This window comes from Lissotriton helveticus, chromosome 10, assembly GCF_964261635.1.
Source record: "Lissotriton helveticus chromosome 10, aLisHel1.1, whole genome shotgun sequence".
Lineage (NCBI taxonomy): Eukaryota > Metazoa > Chordata > Amphibia > Caudata > Salamandridae > Lissotriton > Lissotriton helveticus.
The window spans coordinates 823,517,168-823,536,290 of NC_136071.1; the positions used below are offsets into that span (position 1 = coordinate 823,517,168).

The 19,123-nt window shown below is 46.4% G+C and overlaps 1 protein-coding gene across 1 annotated transcript in view; it reads right to left on the reverse strand.

The window, feature by feature from the left end:
- MYO3A (myosin IIIA) overlaps positions 1-19,123 on the reverse strand; it is an 869,350-nt gene that overhangs the window by 332,862 nt on the left and 517,365 nt on the right. Inside the window, exon 18 of the mRNA XM_078662798.1 lies at positions 10,326-10,473. Within this exon, the coding sequence (XP_078518924.1) occupies positions 10,326-10,473 (148 nt within the window). The remainder of the gene's footprint in view (positions 1-10,325; positions 10,474-19,123) is intronic.

Here is a 19,123-nt window from a genome sequence, read left to right on the forward strand (position 1 = left end):
GGAGCCAGTGGAGAGAGCGCAGGGATTTAGACACCGAGCACCGCCTAGGCAAACCTGTCACCAATCAGGCCGCAGCGTTTTGAACTCGCTGCAGCCGAGAAAGTTCTGATTGGTTAATCCCCGCCAGTAATGAGCTGGCATAGTCCAGCCGAGACAACACTGATGCTTGGACCACCAGTTGTCTTGTGGGTGCCTCAAAGAATTTGAGGATTGGTCGAAGTCCTCTAATAATGCCATAGCAAGAAGCCGCCACCTTCTTGGTATGACAGATGAAACTGAGGGATGGATCAAGCCACACCCCCAAATTTTTTATCTCTGATGCTGGGGAGGGAGTCGCACCCAAGTCCGAAGGCCACCATTTGTCGCCCCACAGTGCCACCTGTTTACCAACCACCATAATCTCAGTCTTCTTGGTGTTTAACTGGAGACAGTTGGAATTCATCCAGTTAGCCACTGCCCGCAAACCATCGCAAAACCTGGGAGCCTCCAGATCTGAGTCCCCACTCAGTGTGACCGCCAGCTGCGTGTCATCTGCGTAAGAGACCATCGTCAGGCCCCACCGCTTGACGACCGCAGCCAGCGGTCTCAAATAAAGATTAAAAAGGGTGGGACTCAGCGATGACCCCTGTGGGACCCCCTGGTCTAACGGGTAAGATGACGACTTACCGGGCGGGATCGCCACCTGGAATGACCTGTCCGTCGGCGAGGCCAGAGACGCCCACTTCCTCAAGTCGCTGAAGCAAAATCCTGTGCGAGACCGTGTCGAAGGCGGCACTGAGATCTAATAACAATAGTGCCGCCGTCCGACCCGCATCAAGCACAGAACGCAGATGTTCGACCATAGAGAGAAGGGCCGTCTCCGTGCTGTGACCCGCACGGAACCCGTTCTGAGTAGGGTCAAGGATGTTAGCCCTACCAAGATGGTCTGAAAGAGTGGCATTCACGTGGGCCTCCGCAACTTTCGTGGCCCAAGGAAGTAAGGAGATAGGGCGGTAGTTTTCAGGTTTAAGGGGGTCGAGGGTCGCCTTCTTCAAAATTGGCGTGACTACAGCCTGCTTCCATCTGACGGGAACTACTCCAGAAGAAAGGGACAGGTTGATCAGAGACAGCACCGGGGTGCGACAGACCGGCGCCAAGATCTTAAGTTGGGCCGGTTTCAACGGATCTGCCAGAGATCCTGACTTGATTTTAAGGCTGAGAGAGTCAAACACCTCCATAGATAGGGGGGCAAGATGGAAAGACACTCCCCGTCACCTAAAGTGCAACCAACCCGCTCTAAAGTAGGGGAGCCCATAGGGAAAGTGCGATAGATGGCTTGCACTTTTTCATGGAACAATGAGGCCAGGCCCTCGCAGTGGACGTCCGAGCATATTTCTGTTGCGGTTGCTCTCTTAGCCATCAGGTCCTTTAATACTTTAAAGATGAGTTTCGATGGGTTAGCAGAATTCTGAAACTCATGGGCATAGAAGGAAGCTCGAGTTTGACACACTGCCCTGTGGTAGATCTTGATCTTAGCAAGATAACAAGCCTTCAATTCCGGGTCAAAAGACTTCCTCCATAATCTCTCGGCCTGTCTACAGGCCCTTTTAAGAGTTGCTAAGGCACTATCGTACCAAGGGCTCGGCTCCTTCCGACTACACTTGGACCAGCACATAGGGATCAGAGAGTCGAGGGCCCCAGAGATCCACTCACAAAAGGAGTCATATCCATGATCAACCTCAGAGAGAGGGCCTAAAGGAGCCTCCTCAAGCAGATGGTAAAAATCCTCCAATCTTAATTTGTGCCAATGTTGTTTGAGAACAAGTCTGTCCTGAGATAAAAAAGGAGATTCAGACAAGGAGCATGCCGTTTTCACAGCATGTGGTCTGTCCAGACCAGCTGGGAAGAACCAAGAACTCTAAAACCTTCTACATTTGTGAAGAAAGGGTCAAGAATATGACCTCCTCTATGTGTGGGAGTGGTAATCAGCTGAGAGAGCTGTAGAGCCTCAAGATCCGCCAAAAAGCTCCTGATGGAGGGTAAAGAGGGGCAGTCAAGATGGAGATTAAGATCTCCCATAACATTGAAATTAGCGCAACTTAGTGCCTCTGTACTAATATAATCAGGGAGAGCAGCCCTAAAAACATAGTCACAGCTCGGAGGACGATAAATTAATAAGCCAGAAAGGGTAAACTGGTGACTAAACGCAATTTTAAAAAGAGCGCCTTCACACCCAGAAAGTTTAGCGGCTTTCCACTCACAGGGGTAGCACCGTTTAGTGGCCATAGCAATGCCTCCACCTCTAGTCGCCCGATTTAAGGTAAAAATGGCATAATCTGGGGGGAAGGCCAGGTTAATTATCGAGGAATCAGAGTCCTGGAGCCAAGTTTCAGTCAGGAAAAGCACATCAGGGGAGCCATCAATGAGGAGATCATATACCTCAATGATCTGACGTTTAAGCTCCAGATACTCAGGTCCCGCTGTCCTACCTTCTTTTTATAAGGAGTTAAAAGCCCCAATGAACGAATAAGAGAAGGGGGCTCCAGTGAACAAGCACCACAGCTACAATGATAAGGGCCACATAGTGGGTCAACGGACGGGAGATCGCAGCGTATAAATCGATCCCGATTGGCCAGTAAGTCGGCCCTGTTGTAAATGATCGGAGGCGAAGTCATGATGTCCAGTCCCAGAGTCCGGCCGTGACCCGCGCTTCCTTAGCGCTGACGGGCGCAGACGGGCAGGACTCTGGCACGACACAGGCACAGCGAAGGCACGCCCGCTGCACGTTACCGCTGCACGGGTGAGGGAGCTTTAAGTAGGTGTCCCTGTGGTCGTCCGGAGCGCTAGACCGCTCCCTGAAGATGTTGCCTGAGAGACCACACCACACCACTCCAAAATGGCGCCCAAAAATTCCCCTCCACCCGGAACCGGACCCGCCGAAAAGCGGTGTTCGTCGATTATGGTGCAGGTAAGGGGGCGAAAATAATTCCCAGCTAAAAACAGGGGCTAAGCAACTAAATAGAACTTAAATGTCAGAAAGGAGCATTAAAATTAGCAGCGCGATAGTAGGAGCGCCAAGCGCAGTGCAGCATTAAATATTCTCATCAAAGGCATTCCTGTAATTGGTCGCCTTAAGTAGGCGTCCCTGTGGTCGTCCGGAGCGCTAGACCGCTCCCTGAAGATGTTGCCTGAGAGACCACACCACACCACTCCAAAATGGCACCCAAAAATTCCCCTCCACCCGGAACCGGACCCGCCGAAAAGCGGTGTTCGCCGATTATGGTGCAGGTAAGGGGGCGAAAATAATTCCCAGCTAAAAACAGGGGCTAAGCAACTAAATAGAACTTAAATGTCAGAAAGGAGCATTAAAATTAGCAGCGCGATAGTAGGAGCGCCAAGCGCAGTGCAGCATTAAATATTCTCATCAAAGGCTTTCCTGTAATTGGTCGCCTTAAGTAGGCGTCCCTGTGGTCGTCCGGAGCGCTAGACCGCTCCCTGAAGATGTTGCCTGAGAGACCACACCACACCACTCCAAAATGGCGCCCAAAAATTCCCCTCCACCCAGAACCGGACCCGCCGAAAAGCGGTGTTCGCCGATTATGGTGCAGGTAAGGGGGCGAATATAATTCCCAGCTAAAAACAGGGGCTAAGCAACTAAATAGAACTTAAATGTCAGAAAGGAGCGTTAAAATTAGCAGTGCGATAGTAGGAGCGCCAAGCGCAGTGCAGCGTTAAATATTCTCATCAAAGGCTTTCCTGTAATTGGTCGCCTTAAGTAGGCGTCCCTGTGGTCGTCCGCAGCGCTAGACCGCTCCCTGAAGATGTTGCCTGAGAGACCACACCACACCACTGCAAAATGGCGCCCAAAAATTCCCCTCCACCCGGAACCGGACCCGCCGAAAAGCGGTGTTCGCCGATTATGGTGCAGGTAAGGGGGCGAAAATAATTCCCAGCTAAAAACAGGGGCTAAGCAACTAAATAGAACTTAAATGTCAGAAAGGAGCGTTAAAATTAGCAGCACGATAGTAGGAGCGCCAAGCGCAGTGCAGCATTAAATATTCTCATCAAAGGCTTTCCTGTAATTGGTCGCCTTAAGTAGGCATCCCTGTGGTCGTCCGGAGCGCTAGACCGCTTCCTGAAGATGTTGCCTGAGAGACCACACCACACCACTCCAAAATGGCGCCCAAAAATTCCCCTCCACCCAGAACCGGACCCGCCGAAAAGCGGTGTTCGCCGATTATGGTGCAGGTAAGGGGGCGAAAATAATTCCCAGCTAAAAACAGGGGCTAAGCAACTAAATAGAACTTAAATGTCAGAAAGGAGCGTTAAAATTAGCAGTGCGATAGTAGGAGCGCCAAGCGCAGTGCAGCGTTAAATATTCTCATCAAAGGCTTTCCTGTAATTGGTCGCCTTAAGTAGGCGTCCCTGTGGTCGTCCGCAGCGCTAGACCGCTCCCTGAAGATGTTGCCTGAGAGACCACACCACACCACTCCAAAATGGCGCCCAAAAATTCCCCTCCACCCGGAACCGGACCCGCCGAAAAGCGGTGTTCGCCGATTATGGTGCAGGTAAGGGGGCGAAAATAATTCCCAGCTAAAAACAGGGGCTAAGCAACTAAATAGAACTTAAATGTCAGAAAGGAGCGTTAAAATTAGCAGCACGATAGTAGGAGCGCCAAGCGCAGTGCAGCATTAAATATTCTCATCAAAGGCTTTCCTGTAATTGGTCGCCTTAAGTAGGCATCCCTGTGGTCGTCCGGAGCGCTAGACCGCTCCCTGAAGATGTTGCCTGAGAGACCACACCACACCACTCCAAAATGGCGCCCAAAAATTCCCCTCCACCCGGAACCGGACACGCTGAAAAGCGGTGTTCGCCGATTATGGTGCAGGTAGGGGGGCGAAAATAATTCCCTGCTAAAAACAGGGGCTAAGCAACTAAATAGAACTTAAATGTCAGAAAGGAGCGTTAAAATTAGCAGCGCGATAGTAGGAGCGCCAAGCGCAGTGCAGCGTTAAATATTCTTATCAAAGGCTTTCCTGTAATTGGTCACCTTAAGTAGGCGTCCCTGTGGTCGTCCGGAGCGCTAGACCGCTCCCTGAAGATGTTGCCTGAGAGACCACACCACACCAGTCCAAAATGGCGCCCAAAATTCCCCTCCACCCGGAACCGGACCCGCCGAAAAGCGGTGGTCGCCGATTATGGTGCAGGTAAGGGGGCGAAAATAATTCCCAGCTAAAAACAGGGGCTAAGCAACTAAATAGATTTTAAATGTCAGAAAGGAGCGTTAAAATTAGCAGCGTGATAGTAGGAGCGCCAAGCGCAGTGCAGCGTTAAATATTCTCATCAAAGGCTTTCCTGTAATTGGTCGCCTTAAGTAGGCGTCCCTGTGGTCGTCCGGAGCGCTAGACCGCTCCCTGAAGATGTTGCCTGAGAGACCACACCACACCACTCCAAAATGGCGCCCAAAAATTCCCCTCCACCCAGAACCGGACCCGCCGAAAAGCGGTGTTCGCCGATTATGGTGCAGGTAAGGGGGCGAACATAATTCCCCAGCTAAAAACAGGGGCTAAGCAACTAAATAGAACTTAAATGTCAGAAAGGAGCGTTAAAATAAGCAGCGCGATAGTAGGAGCGCCAAGCGCAGTGCAGCATTAAATATTCTCATCAAAGGCTTTCCTGTAATCGGTCGCCTTAAGTAGGCGCCCCTTGGTCGTCCGGAGCGCTAGACCGCTCCCTGAAGATGTTGCCTGAGAGACCACACCACACCACACCACTCCAAAATGGCACCCAAAAATTCCCCTCCACCTGGAACCGGACCCGCCGAAAGCGGTGTTCGCCCACTGGGCTTGGTCCCTATGGGTTGTGAGCCATGGCTCAGCCTACTTGGACAACACTGTCCTACTCCCTTCTCTTATTCTTCTTCACAGGGTTTGGAGTTTGCTGCAGGGGTGTCACTTGTGCCCTGCCACATGATCTTGCCTGGCCTGTGTGCCTTGCAGGTTGGCCTAGTGCTTGTGGAATGGAACTTTGTAAAGTTAACCTCTTTTGTTTGGTGTGTTGTTCATTTGTGGGCTCACCCAGACATCATGTTCTGTATGTGGGTCCGTTTGTGCATCCTTTGCATGTGCTACACCTCTCCCCTTTGTCCTCCTAATGCCTCCAGATTACAAAAAAGAATAGGGCCTCCTTCTCTGAATGGGGTCTTTCTTCCCAGTTTGGCCCTTCTGCCCCCTTTCTCCTTTGGATGATGTTTGGCATTGATCTACTGCCTGTGATTTATGCTTTGATACAGCCCGGTCCAGGAGTGGAGTGCTTTTGTTCTGGTTTAGCACAGTATGGCGATTGGCTTTCTGTTGGGGTTCTCGGCTCACTCACAGTTTGGCTTGGTTCTTGTAGGTTGTGCTCTGTTTTTCACTTGGTGGGTCTGTTGGTGTGGCTCCTCCCTTCACATCATGGGTTTGAGAGAAATGGGCTTAACAACGTGGGCTGAGCCACATGCACAGTTTCCCCGCAAGCAGAACTGTTGTGTTGTTCCTATATATGATATAAAGGATCTGTGCGTTTGGATAGCTAACGGTGGGATTGGTGGCAGACAGATTCAGTGCACCCCCACTGAGTATGTTAGCATTTTTGTATTAGTTAGCTCACAGTGCCACTATAATCTCCTCTTACCAAGGAGAGAATAGATTCTGGCAACCTCAGAACATGACAACCCAGATCCCTTAGTAACGCAGAAACAATATACTACCTTTCGCTCAGTCACTCGTGCTCACTTAGTTTGTCTCAGAGATACACAGAATAAACATACTGGGCGTTTTGTCAATACAAATGTATTGAACAGTTGTTATTCTAGTGTAGAATAGATGATCTGCAACAACCATTAGACAGTAGCAGAGATATATGATAAGAAGTACTATGAAAGTAAAAGGATGGTACAGTTCTACCATTTTGCAGTAATCAAGAATATATACAAGTACAGAAGATACATGATAAAAAGTGCATACTCCTACGATGCCTCCCTAACTAGATGTACGTAAATATACCTAGCATCTGTGTAGGTGTTATGCCAACAATTCCTCTAGGATCTAGTCAACCCCATTACCTGAGAATGAGAGAATATGGGCCCGCCCTGGTCTCCAGTTGGTCACCCCGGAGGGATGTTAGACCACTGCGAGCTGGAGAGTCTGCATGCAGGAACCTCAGCATCTCTGGCCAGTGTGTCAGCCAGGAAGTCTCAGTCTCCTCTGTCCTTCTAAGCAAGATGTGATGTATATATACCCATAGGTCTCCCCAGGAGTCTTACCTTGCTGTGTTACTGTATCGGCCTAAAGGATGACTTCGGGCCTGAACTTTATACTGAAATTGTATACAGGAGATGGTAGACCTGATGTGCTTCCATGAAACCTCATGCATAATGTATGAGATTCGAACTAGGGAAAAACCTGCGTTCTGAATGCAGTGTCGTATCTAGGTAAAAGGTCAGTCCCTAAGAACCATTATGTATGTAATGTAGGGAAGAATATAGGTGAAAAATTGCAGCTACCTGTGCCTATATAGGGTACCCATATGGAATATAACAGAACCAAACTTGCCTTAACCACGCATATGCCTTACCCACACATATGCGTGGTTAAGGTAGTGCACAGTCTAGATGCTGAGATGGGCGGACACAGGAAGAGGAAGGATCGGAGTGGACGTGGACTGGTAAGTGGGGCTGGGCTTTGGTGGAGTGGGGTTCATTTTTAGGGCTCAGGGTTGGGGGGGTCAAAGTTGTTTTCAGGGTTGGGGTTCTGTTCAGTGCTGGGAGGTCAGGGTTGTTTTTAGGGCTAGGGGTGAGGTTGTTTTCAGGGTTGGGGGGGCAGGGTTGTTTTCAGGGGTGGGTTGCTTTTAGGGCTCCTGGCTGGTCGGGGTAGTTTTTAGGGATCTGGGGGGGGGGGTAGTTTTAAGGACTTGGGTAGTTTTTAGGGGTTGGTGGGGTAGGGGATGTTTTTAGGGCTCGGGGGAATTGGAGTCGTTTTTAGGGCTAAGGGCAGGTGGCCTCGGTGTGATCTTTAGCATACATCCCTTCACCAGTCATGCCTTTTCCATGAAATTGCATGGTAAAGGCATGCGTAATAAAGGAATGCGTTGTTCAGACATTCATTGTTTAGGCAGAGTAGTAAAGTGGAGAAGTGTGGCTCACTGTGGAGAAGTGTGGCTCACTGGTTAGAGGCGGCAGACCCGTAAGCAGAGAACGGCCCGGGACCAGGGTTCGATTCCCGACGCGGCAGGGTCGTGGACCATGGTCAGCGGACTTGATAATTCTCGCCTCGGTGCCTACTCTAGTCAGAGACCACACGCGGCAACTCTGGGCATCAGCTTGCCTCATCTTCACAACGGCCCCCCCAGATCGCCGGGGATGCTTGGTCGCACCTTAGAGATACCCATCTGGGACCATCTCTCAGGGTGAGCCAGGACGGGTTCCCCAGCGGTCGAAGCGTGGAGATACTCCTCCGGGAGTCGATTCCTAGCGCTATATAAACCCACAATTAAATTAATTAAATTAAATAAAGGTATGCATGGTTTAGTCATGCGTGCCTCTTTCATACCTCAGGGGGTAGGTTCTGCCAGCTTGCCTGGGCTTTGGCACATCCCCTTCCAATTTTAGCCAAGAGGTTTTGGAGGTGGCTTACTCTTTTCCTCCCCCCTCATAGTGAGGCTTGATTTCATTGCGCCTCTTGGTCTTCTGTGGCTGTGCTTTGATTGCTCTCTCTTGGATATCGAGCTTATAGTCACACATTCCTTATCCTCAGAAGTGCCTGTTGCCCGTTCGGGGCACTTGCATGTCTGACAATTCGGATTACTCTTAACTCCCTCCAAACTAATCTGAGGAAGTCTACCCATCTTAATACTTCTTCTATCACCACCAGCCTCAGAAAGTACTGGTGCTAATAAAAAAGAAAGCAAAGATGTTGCATCAGGGCCTTGTTCTGGGTGTTCTATAGTGCCTCATTTTAGCTATTATTCTGTTTAAGGCTTGCTATATGTTCGCAGTATACTACTCTCTTTATGTTTTGTATTGCTTTTTACAGTAATTAGTTATACATTCTTTCCTAAAGATATGCTTAACATGCATGTTTATTCTTATAGGAAGAGCCTAGAAACGTTTTGTGTTGACTTAATTTCAGGCTTTTCAAAAGAGCAAAACAGGCTTTCTGTACACATGTAAAACATCAGGTCAATACATTTGCTTATTTATTGTTTCAATTATTTGTCAAAATTGGATCATGCTTAAGTTAGATTGGGATTTTTAAATATTGACCGCTTTAGTGAAAGCAACGGAGTAACAGCACGATATAAGCTTTGGTACAGGTCTGCTACTGTCAACATTACAATGCACTAACCTACAACCTCTGAGTCACCCTCCTCTGCCACGTCAGGATATGTAGATAGCAGCACACAGGAATGTGAGAAGCAGACACTGTGGGCATGAAGACAAAGCAAATCTTCCACGTTCCCAACTCCCATAGTTCCCAGTGACACTGGAGCCGTGGATGGTGGGAAGGAGAAACCACCTCAGCTCCTGTGACTCCCTCGGCTGTTCCAAACTAAATAAAGCACATTGGCAGAGAAGGGGAGAATCGTGATGTGCCAGTTGCTACAGAGACAGTGGTCTCAGCAGCAACTGTTACATACACATGGCAGGAGTTTTGATAAGCTTTGAAGCTTCCAAGCCATGACAGGTTTTCAACTCCCTGTTTCCTGGGAGGCTTGTTTCCCCTAAGGGTATTACGGCCTCATGCTGGTATGTTCAAACAGCTTCATAGCCCAAAGTTTTTGGCAATAATGGTCATTAGTCAATTTCAATTTCAAACAAGCTTTATTCGGTTTATAAAAATATAACCATAAATTGAATTAGTCATTAATCCCGAGTTGTAGACCCTCGCATTCAGCTCAGGCCTATGACAGCAAGCACAGCCCGCTATGACGAGCCATAGGCTATGATAAAAACATAGGACTGCTGAGAGCTTCACTAAAGACAATGAAGTGGCTTACGACCAGTAATGACAGGTACAAAACTTCTTCTCCAACATCCCAATGTTTGTCTTTCTGTTTCTCGCTCTTTAATATTAAACATTACATCCCAAGGGGTGGCATTAAAATCTTTGATATAGACCTGTGACTTGGGCCAATAACTCAGGATCAGGGCCTCTAACAAAAAATATAGCCCTCAGCTAGGTACCAATACGATGACATAAGCATTGATTTGATGAAAACAAAGATGAACAGCAGTTCATATAATTTCTAGGAATATCTAAAATAAGAAAAATGAAATAAGAGAATGTAAAATCACATCTGGATCTTACCTGCTCCCAGGCAAAGATGTGCTGATTGAAATAGAATTGTATTTGCTCGTTGGCAATATTAATACACAGCTGTTCAAATGAATTCCTTTTGAAGTTTTCGAAGCCAAAGATATCAAGTATTCCAATATTTAAGACATTATCGTCTTCACTGGCAAAAAAAATGCGGAATTAAAAAATGTACTTCATATCATAAGTAATCTCTTTTAATAAGTAGATCAACGTATTCAGAGCTTTTCTTTAACATCATTTTAGAAGCAGATACATTGATTTAAAGCATTTACTGAGGCTGCAAGAGATACAGCAATGGGAGTGCATTCCATCGTGTAACTGTTCATATAGTGAAATATGTGTTTTTACAGTGAGTGAACTTCCTTTCAGTGTAATTGTTGACCCCATGTTCTCTAGAGCTATGTGAGTACGGATTTATTTTACACATTCTGATCTCAATCATTATATACACTTATTACAATCAGGATTACTTTGGAAATGCTAATTCAGACACAAAAATTATCTTAGCAAATCTTAAAATCTTGATTCAGGTACAAACTACTAAGAGTCACAGGAATTTCTGCACCCCCAGGTTTTTGCCCGTTGGAATATGTGCACGAAAAAAAACCGCACAGCTTGAATTTGCATAGGTGGGTGAGATGCTTTATCTCCCATTCTGATGCAGACCTTAGGATATTGTGATTCAAACACCCCATGGTATTTTCACACCAAACCCTTGCAGGACATAGATTCTAGGATAAATTGTAAAATCTCCTTATGTCGCATTTGCCTTATCTCCCAAAAGTTTAAAAAGGTGGTAAATGCAACGGAAAGAGCTATACATATACAGAAACATTGTATATGTTTATTTTGCTGTCAATGAGCAGTATCCTCATTCAGTGTGTATTACTTGAAATGTCAATCAGTTAACATTTTATGCATTGCATTCTATTTTTATTTTTATCTGAGGTGTTTGTGGTATGTATCTGCATTACAATTATCTACAAAGGGCTGCTTCCAACTGTGACCACAGTCCTTTGATAGTCCGAAGCAAAACCATACACCAAAATCTAGACATCCAAAAATGTAAACACCCCGAAATGTACATCATGTGGTTCTCCCTCAAATTGATCTTGTGCACTAAGGCATCCTACCAAACATCAATTAGCACAGCAAAACAGTTCAATAAGTAATGAGGTCCCTTTCAATAAATGAGTTCTGGGTCAATGAAAAGTTAAAGGGTTTGATTGCAAAAATCAAAAATAAGCGATAGAAAGTCAATGCTACGAAGCCTCTGAGATGCAAAGTGATACAGAAAGTCCCAAAGGAGTAGCAAAATCAAACAAAAGGTCTGACAGCACTCCTAGTAGTATCTAGAACAGCTAAAAAAAAATCACTGCCTGACCCTCAAGATGAAGGGGTTCTTATACACAACCCTTATATAGAAAATCAGGGAAACTGCAAAGTTATCATGTGTGATTGAAGGTATCTGTATCTAATCTGAAAAGGACTGAAATACCTTGGAACACAAACATCATCCCAATTCTTCATCTTACAAATTAGTTTGACTGGACTCCACAAAGCCTGTGAGGAAAAGAAGCATGTGGGGGGAGCAGGAGTGAGTTACAGAGAACATCCATATTGGCCAAAATGATGCTCCACATAGAAATGTAAAAGACAAAGAGATGATGGACGGAATGCACAGCAAATCAAACATTCACCCCAGTCAAGAGATCTGGGTTAAATCCATCATTAGTTTGCTCTCCATGCCACCCCAGTTTTGACCCAGCCATATGCAAATCAGTCTTAACCCTGTGCCTCATGGGAACAGTCCAGCCCGAACTACCAAGCCAGGTCCTCCCTGGACCGGAAACAAGCATCCTGGGAACGGTTTTGGGGCATCACCCCTCATCTCTATGTGTTTACTTTTAGAAAATTGACATTTTCTTGTCCTAACAATTTGATGTTATGTAAAGGTTCTTGTAAAGCGCAACTAACACCTAACGTTTTTTTGGCGCTGTGAGCAAAAAGGAGACAGAGAAGGAACTGTCAGGGCGGAAGAGAAAAGAGAGGAAGACCTAGTTGTGTGCTCTGCGGAACAGATGGGTTTTAAGAACAGATCTAAAGTGAGTATAGGAAGTAGTGAGCCTGCATTCTAAAGGGAGGGCATTCCAGAAAGATGGAGCAAGAAACGAGAATCTAAGCCCTCCATGTTTCTTGCGTTTGAAGACAGGTGTCTTGAGTAAGGCCAGATGAGAAGAACGGAGGTAGCGGGGAGGAGCATAATGGTGAAGTAGAGAGGAGATGAATGACGGACCAAGGCCGGCCAGGGCCTTGAAAATGGTGCAGCCTAATTTAAAATTACAGCGCTCGGCTACAGGGAGCTAGTGAAGTGTCTTTAACAGGGGGCGAACATGCTGATGCCTAGGCTGGCGGAAGATTAGCAGGGCAGCCTGGTTCTGAACCAGCTGCAATCGATTCAGCTGGTAGGCAGGGATACCAACATAGAGAGAGTTGGCGTAATCTATTCTGGAGATAACCAAAGCCAGTAAGGTCAGGGTGAGGGCCTCTGTGGTGAGAAAGCGGGCAATTTTGCGGATTTTCCCCAAATGAAAGAAGCTGGAGGAGACCACAGCATTAATCTGGGGCTTCAACGAAAGATCATTACAAATGATCACCCCCAAACTTTTGGCTGAGTCAGCAGGGCGAGGGTGGAGACCCAGGCTGATGGCCCAGAATTTGGGACTCCACGGGTTGGCTGCACCCCCGACAAGAACCAGTTCGGTCTTATCGGGGTTAAGTTTGAGATGGTTTGCCCCTATCCAGTTACTGATGTGACACAGCGTGGACTGGAAATTGTGGATGGATTGGGGCAAGGGATCGATGTCAAAGATCAACAGGATGTCATCTGCATAATTAAATGCAGTGACATTACTACCTCGGTAAGACCGGATGAGGGGGGTAAGGTACAAATTAAAAAGGAGGGGGGAAAGGGAGGAGCCCTGAGGGACGCCACATGTCAACCCAACTTATCGGCAGCGAACTGGTAGAGCCGGACAGCCTGATGGCGATTGCTCAAAAAAGAGCGAACCCAATCAAGGGCAGATCCCTGGATGCCGGCCTCCCTGACACGGCCGACCAGAATATCATGGTCGACCGTGTCAAAGGCGGCCGACAAATCCAGGAAAACCAAGGCCTGGCTGATATTAAGGTCCGCTCCCCTCCGCAGTTCCTCCATCACTGAAAGAATGACCGCTTCAGTAGAGTGGGCAGGTCTGAAGCCAGCCTTTTGGGAATCGAGGAACTGCGTACACTCGATGAATGAACTCAAAACGTTGGTGACATGGGCTTCAAGTATCTTACTAAGGTAGGGAAGTAGGGAAATGGGACGAAAGTTACTCAAAAGGGATGGGTCAGCATTAGGTTTTTTAAGGATGGGCACCACTTCAGCAATTTTAAAAGAGCTGGGGACCAGGCTCGCTTTGAGTGAGTTATTCAGAAGTGACAGTGGGGGGAAAGGACAAGCAGTGAAAGCGTCGCGCAAGACATGGGGAGGGCAGCAATCAGTGGGGAATCCGGAAGCAACCTTATTCAGCAAAACTAAGAACTCGTCGAGATTGGGGGTATTTGAGTGATTTGCTGAGAATTAGAAATAGCGGGGATGGTAGCAAAAATGTCTGGGTCGGAGGGAGCAAGAGAGGAAATACTATTTTTAATGTTAACAATTTTATCAATAAAAAACTGATTAAGGGAGTCACAAAGTGCTCGAGAAGGGAGGGGTTTAATAGTGATCCTATATGGGTGCGAGAGTTCCTCTACAATAGAGAAAATTTCTTTAGCTTTAGATGCTGAATCTAAGATCTTCTTAGAAAAGTATGAGGTTTTAGCTTGCAAGATAGCAAGTTTGTACTCTTTAAGCAGGGTCGTAAATACCAACTTTTTGTCAGGGGCATAGTCACGTCGCCAGCCGCGCTCGGCCTGCCTAAGTTTAAGCTTCATGCCTTTAAGTTCCTCAGAAAACCATCTTTGCGCATCATGAGGGCGCTTTAACCTAACCTGTTTGAGGGGAGCTACAATATCTCTAGCTGATTCAAGCAGTGCTTCAGACCTAATGCTTGGGTGTCAAGGGAATCGCAGTCGGGGGGGGGGGAGAGGCTCTGAGTAAGGTTACAAATTCACCAAGATCAGCCCTATTCCAATTTCTGGCAGGAAGATAACCCTCAAGGACCCGACTAGCACAGGAGGTAACAGTGAGGGAAAAGGTAATGATGGAGTGATCCGACCAGGAACAAGGAAGGATATGGGGAGTAGAAATGTCCAGGTTGGAAGTCCACACCTGGTCAAGAATGTGGCCCTTAACGTGGGTTGCCGAGTTGATATGTTGGGAACAATTCATACCAGTTAAAAAATCGGAAAAGGTGGAGGAGCAAACACTCTCTCTATTGTCAGAGGGCCAATAATTAAAATCCCCTAGAATCAATAATTTTGTGTTATTAATGACCAGCTGAGAGAGCATATTGCCGAACATTGCCGGGAAGTTAGGCATCAACTGAGGGGGTCGATAGACCAGGACACAGATAAGAGGTAGCACTGGGGCTTCCAATCTAAGAACAAGGTAGTCGACCAGAGGAATGCTGGCCACCGCCAATGAAGAGAATCTAATAGGATGTTTGATGATAGCTGCCACCCCGCCTCCCGACTTACCCAGGGCTCTGTTAGCTTGAAGAACATAATAACCCGGCGGGATCGCTGCGAGGATGCCCGGAGAGGACTCCTCATTAAGCCATGTCGCTGTAACAAATAACAGATCGGGTTTTTCAGAGTCCAAAAGTTGAAAAATTTCCAACTGGTGCTTGACCAGTGAGCGGGTGTTAAGGTAGCTCTCTGCAAACTTAGACTTAACAGCCCTTTTAGTGGAGGAGAAGAGGGCAGTCGGGGGAATCGGAGTAGCCGATGGTAATGCCATTGCCAGAGGGGAATCGAATTTGGGGAAAACCTTTCTGGGGCAGAACAGTCCCAGAACAGTCCCAGTGAGTCTAGTCTGGGCAGTATGGTGGGACAGAGGGACCAGTGGGCATGCAAGCGTTGATGTTTGCAGTCTGTATCCTGGGTCACATGACGAGGTCTAGCTGGCAGTTGCTCCTTGTGTATTGCTCCCAGACAGTGAGACAGAGGGAAGCTAGGTGTTCACAGGATGGGGTTTTTTCTGACTTAACAAGACAGACAAACGGTCTCCTACCATACTTGCATATCACAAAGGCTCTGCCTGAGCAGTCGCAAAAAGGGTGTGCCATGAGTCTTTTGTATCCCCATACATGGTGGGGCAAGGTCATGGAGCAAGGGAATACCTTATACCTCAGGGGGGTGGAAGCCTCTAGAAACTTATCCCACTCCAAAGTGGACCCCAGTCATAAATATTGGACTATAGACTGTTGCAGGGTTTCTGTACTCACACAGAACTGTGCACAGAGGAGTGGAACCTCGGCAAATTAGGATGTCCCAAAACTTACCTTAGCAACCAACTCACCCCTTACCGAGCTAGCTACAGTGTCTCATTGGACATATCAAACACCCAATGTTTAGACAAACCAGAACATGAACTTACAGTACCTCAGGGTACGTGGGACTCATGAACACTCTTTCGTTATATTATCATTACAAACCAGAACATGGAGTAAAGAAGACACATGTGCATTTGAAATGTTTATTTACTAATGCCGTCTTCTCAGGCGCAGTATCTTTGATAATACAAGTATACTTATTATCAGTAGCAAAATTATCAGCATAGTTACTAAGACATAAAAAGCGAATGGTGACAGCATGTTAACATGCTGTAATGAATAAGAGTTAACAACACTTATATCTCACCCTCCCTAACACATATATTATATTATTATCTAAGAAGGTCTCTTTGGGTTGTTTTAGGGCGGGCCCATACCTTAGTGTCCTAGCATGAAGGAATCACATCAGCATACACCAGCTCTCTCTGCATGTGCACCGCATCAAGTGTGTTAACAATTCTCGTGCAAAGCAATATCAATCCCGCCTCAAGCCCAAGTTGGCAAAGGCTGCACTTGTGTTATGACTATGAAGGCGTGGAGATCAGACCTCATAACAATTCCATATCGTGTTGCTCCTGAAACTTCAGCACTCTCCGTGCAGACATGTTTTATTAAACAAAGCAGATATCAGAGCAATAACATATTATTCTCACATTCACCACGGCAAACTACTAGGTTGAAAGCTAAGTCAACAAATGAGGGTCGTGTGCAGAAGTTGCACGAAAGGAAAAATGGCGTTTAAATCTCAAACGTACCTATGCTAACTTAACACGATATAGGGATATATAGGAGTTATACAACACCCCCCCATGATCCGAGAACGGACTAAATAAGGTAACAGAAGTGCCATCACATGAGAGCAGAATCCATTTATAAGCGAGCATGAATATAAAAATTAATGCTAAAAAAAATAGCCAATAGGCAAGCAAAAAATAAAATGTCTTGACCAAAAGTCAATAAAATCAAGGAAATGCTATCAATCAGCATGTCAATTTGAGGCAGTGTCTATGATAAGACCGTATATGAAAAGTAAGCTGCAACAGCCTCCAGGAGGAAGTCACTGTCCTCATCCGAAAACAGTTCAGCCATCCAATTTAAAAGATGAAAGGAACATACGTGATCTTCCAGCACCGGATCCTCTATAACCATCAGAGGACAGCTCGGTGGGTTCTCAAGAAAACTTAGTTCCAAGAAATTTTGCGCTGCCGACAACACATCCCAGGGACCCATTAGTCCATGTGCCACCGCCAAGGCCATAACCCTTTCGTCAGAACAAACCAACTCGTGAGCAATGATAGGACTCATCAGTTGATCAAAATCGACGTCAGAAGATGCTGGTCCGCAGAGACACAAATCAATGGCCCAAAGGAAATCACAGGTCAGACAGCGAAATACAGGCTGGACACAGGTGAAATAGGAGAACCGAAAAGATAATCCAAACGCCGTGCTTAGAGTCGCTAACGGCAGTGTGCCATAATAATCAAGCATGCGGTTGCGAAACCGCGTCAGTAGTAGCTGTGCGTGGTCTTGCACATGAAGGGCATCCATATTTAAAAAGGCAGAAAACCACCAATGCGCCAGCCGCTAATGCAAGCAAAAACGGGAACCCTCCAAACAAGGATGAAAAAATAGAATGGAAGAAAGCAGGGATGACTCCAAAAATCTTCTCAAAGGAAGTCACGAGACCACCGCTAACAACTTTAAAAAAATGTGCTAGTCCCGTTGTGGAGGATGCGTTAAAGATTGAACGGACCATGGCTCCGAAATGCAAGGGCAAATCAGTGTTTAAAAGAGCCTGAACCTCCGTACGGGTGTTAGCAATGTGAAGCACGAAAGTTTCACGGGCCGAGCTCAAGGCCACCTCTTTCTGGGACAATAGAGCTCTTATTCTAGCCATGCCGCTGAATTCTGCTCCCAAGGTCGGTATCTGTGGCCAAATGGAAGACTCCCTATGTTCACGTGTGGGAGGATAAAGAACATTTCTGCAGCAAATAACTCGCTCACTAACCGTTACTATGAAAGCTATACCTTTAATTAAACCACAGCAGTTTTCATTATTGAGCATTAAATAACTACCATTCTCTAACAATTTAAACGTGGGGATGATAGCAGGAACTGGCGTGCCCTGTAAAACGCAAGCCATATTCGGTCGGTCCTTGTTACATGAACCGTGTAACTGTATGTGTCTGCACATTAAAGAATGATCTGGCGTCTCAGTACACTCATCCCCTGTTAGATAAACCTCTTGTTCATCCTTGAAACATCTGTATGTGTATGGGAGTGACCAGACCTCATGAAGAAAACCGCTACCTAAGGGTTCAAAACGACCTATTGGCACATATTTCATACAATTTGAAAACTTATATAAAGCAAAAGGCAGCGTTATTAAACCGTGGATAAGCCACGTAGCAGCAGTGGTCTCTGCCACAGAGAAAGGTAAAGATTCCAATCTTTCAATATGTAGCATAGAAAAGGAAGCATCACGCATTGAAAGCAAGCGTTGTTTGTCTGTCAAATTAAACGGTGCAAATAAAGAGGAAACGTTCATGTATCCCCAAGGAACTTTACCCATTTTTAGAGTCTGTAGTGTCCATGCAAACTGCATGATTGAACGTAATTGATTTTGACCATGGTATAATACAGACACTTCATCATGCACAATATCAACAACAGACGACACAATATTATCTAATGTGTAAATTCTAGAGGAAAGTACGTTAATGCTATTGTCCACAACTGCAAGAACTTTCTCAAGATTTGCCTGATCAATTGCCCTAAGGCGTGAAGCAGCCTCAATTTGTGAGAGTTTCCAAATTTCATTGTAAACACCATATAACCAGCGTTTCGACCTGCCACTAGCTGGGCCCTTAATGAAATCATTCAAATCCACATCTGCATTCAGTTTGGAAAGGTGATATTTAACCGCAGGTAAAGTTGAATGTTTCAGCCAAGCTTGACACAACTTGCCCACAGAGTAAGAGGTGACAGTATGACTCAAATCAAAACGGGGATCAGATCTAACAGCCCTAAAACCGTCAGTCATATTTAAAAATCTCTTTTGGCAAGAATCAGCACTACGGTGCCAAAGCAGCCAACCCTTGGGGTTCATACTGGAAATGTTAAAGGAGGAATTCAGAAGCAGAGCCTGTATTTCTCTAATGGACAATTTAGTAAAATTACTCCAATTCTCATATTCCTCCAACTCCGGGAGAGACGGGGTGTTTAACCTTTTAGATGTAGCCAATCCAA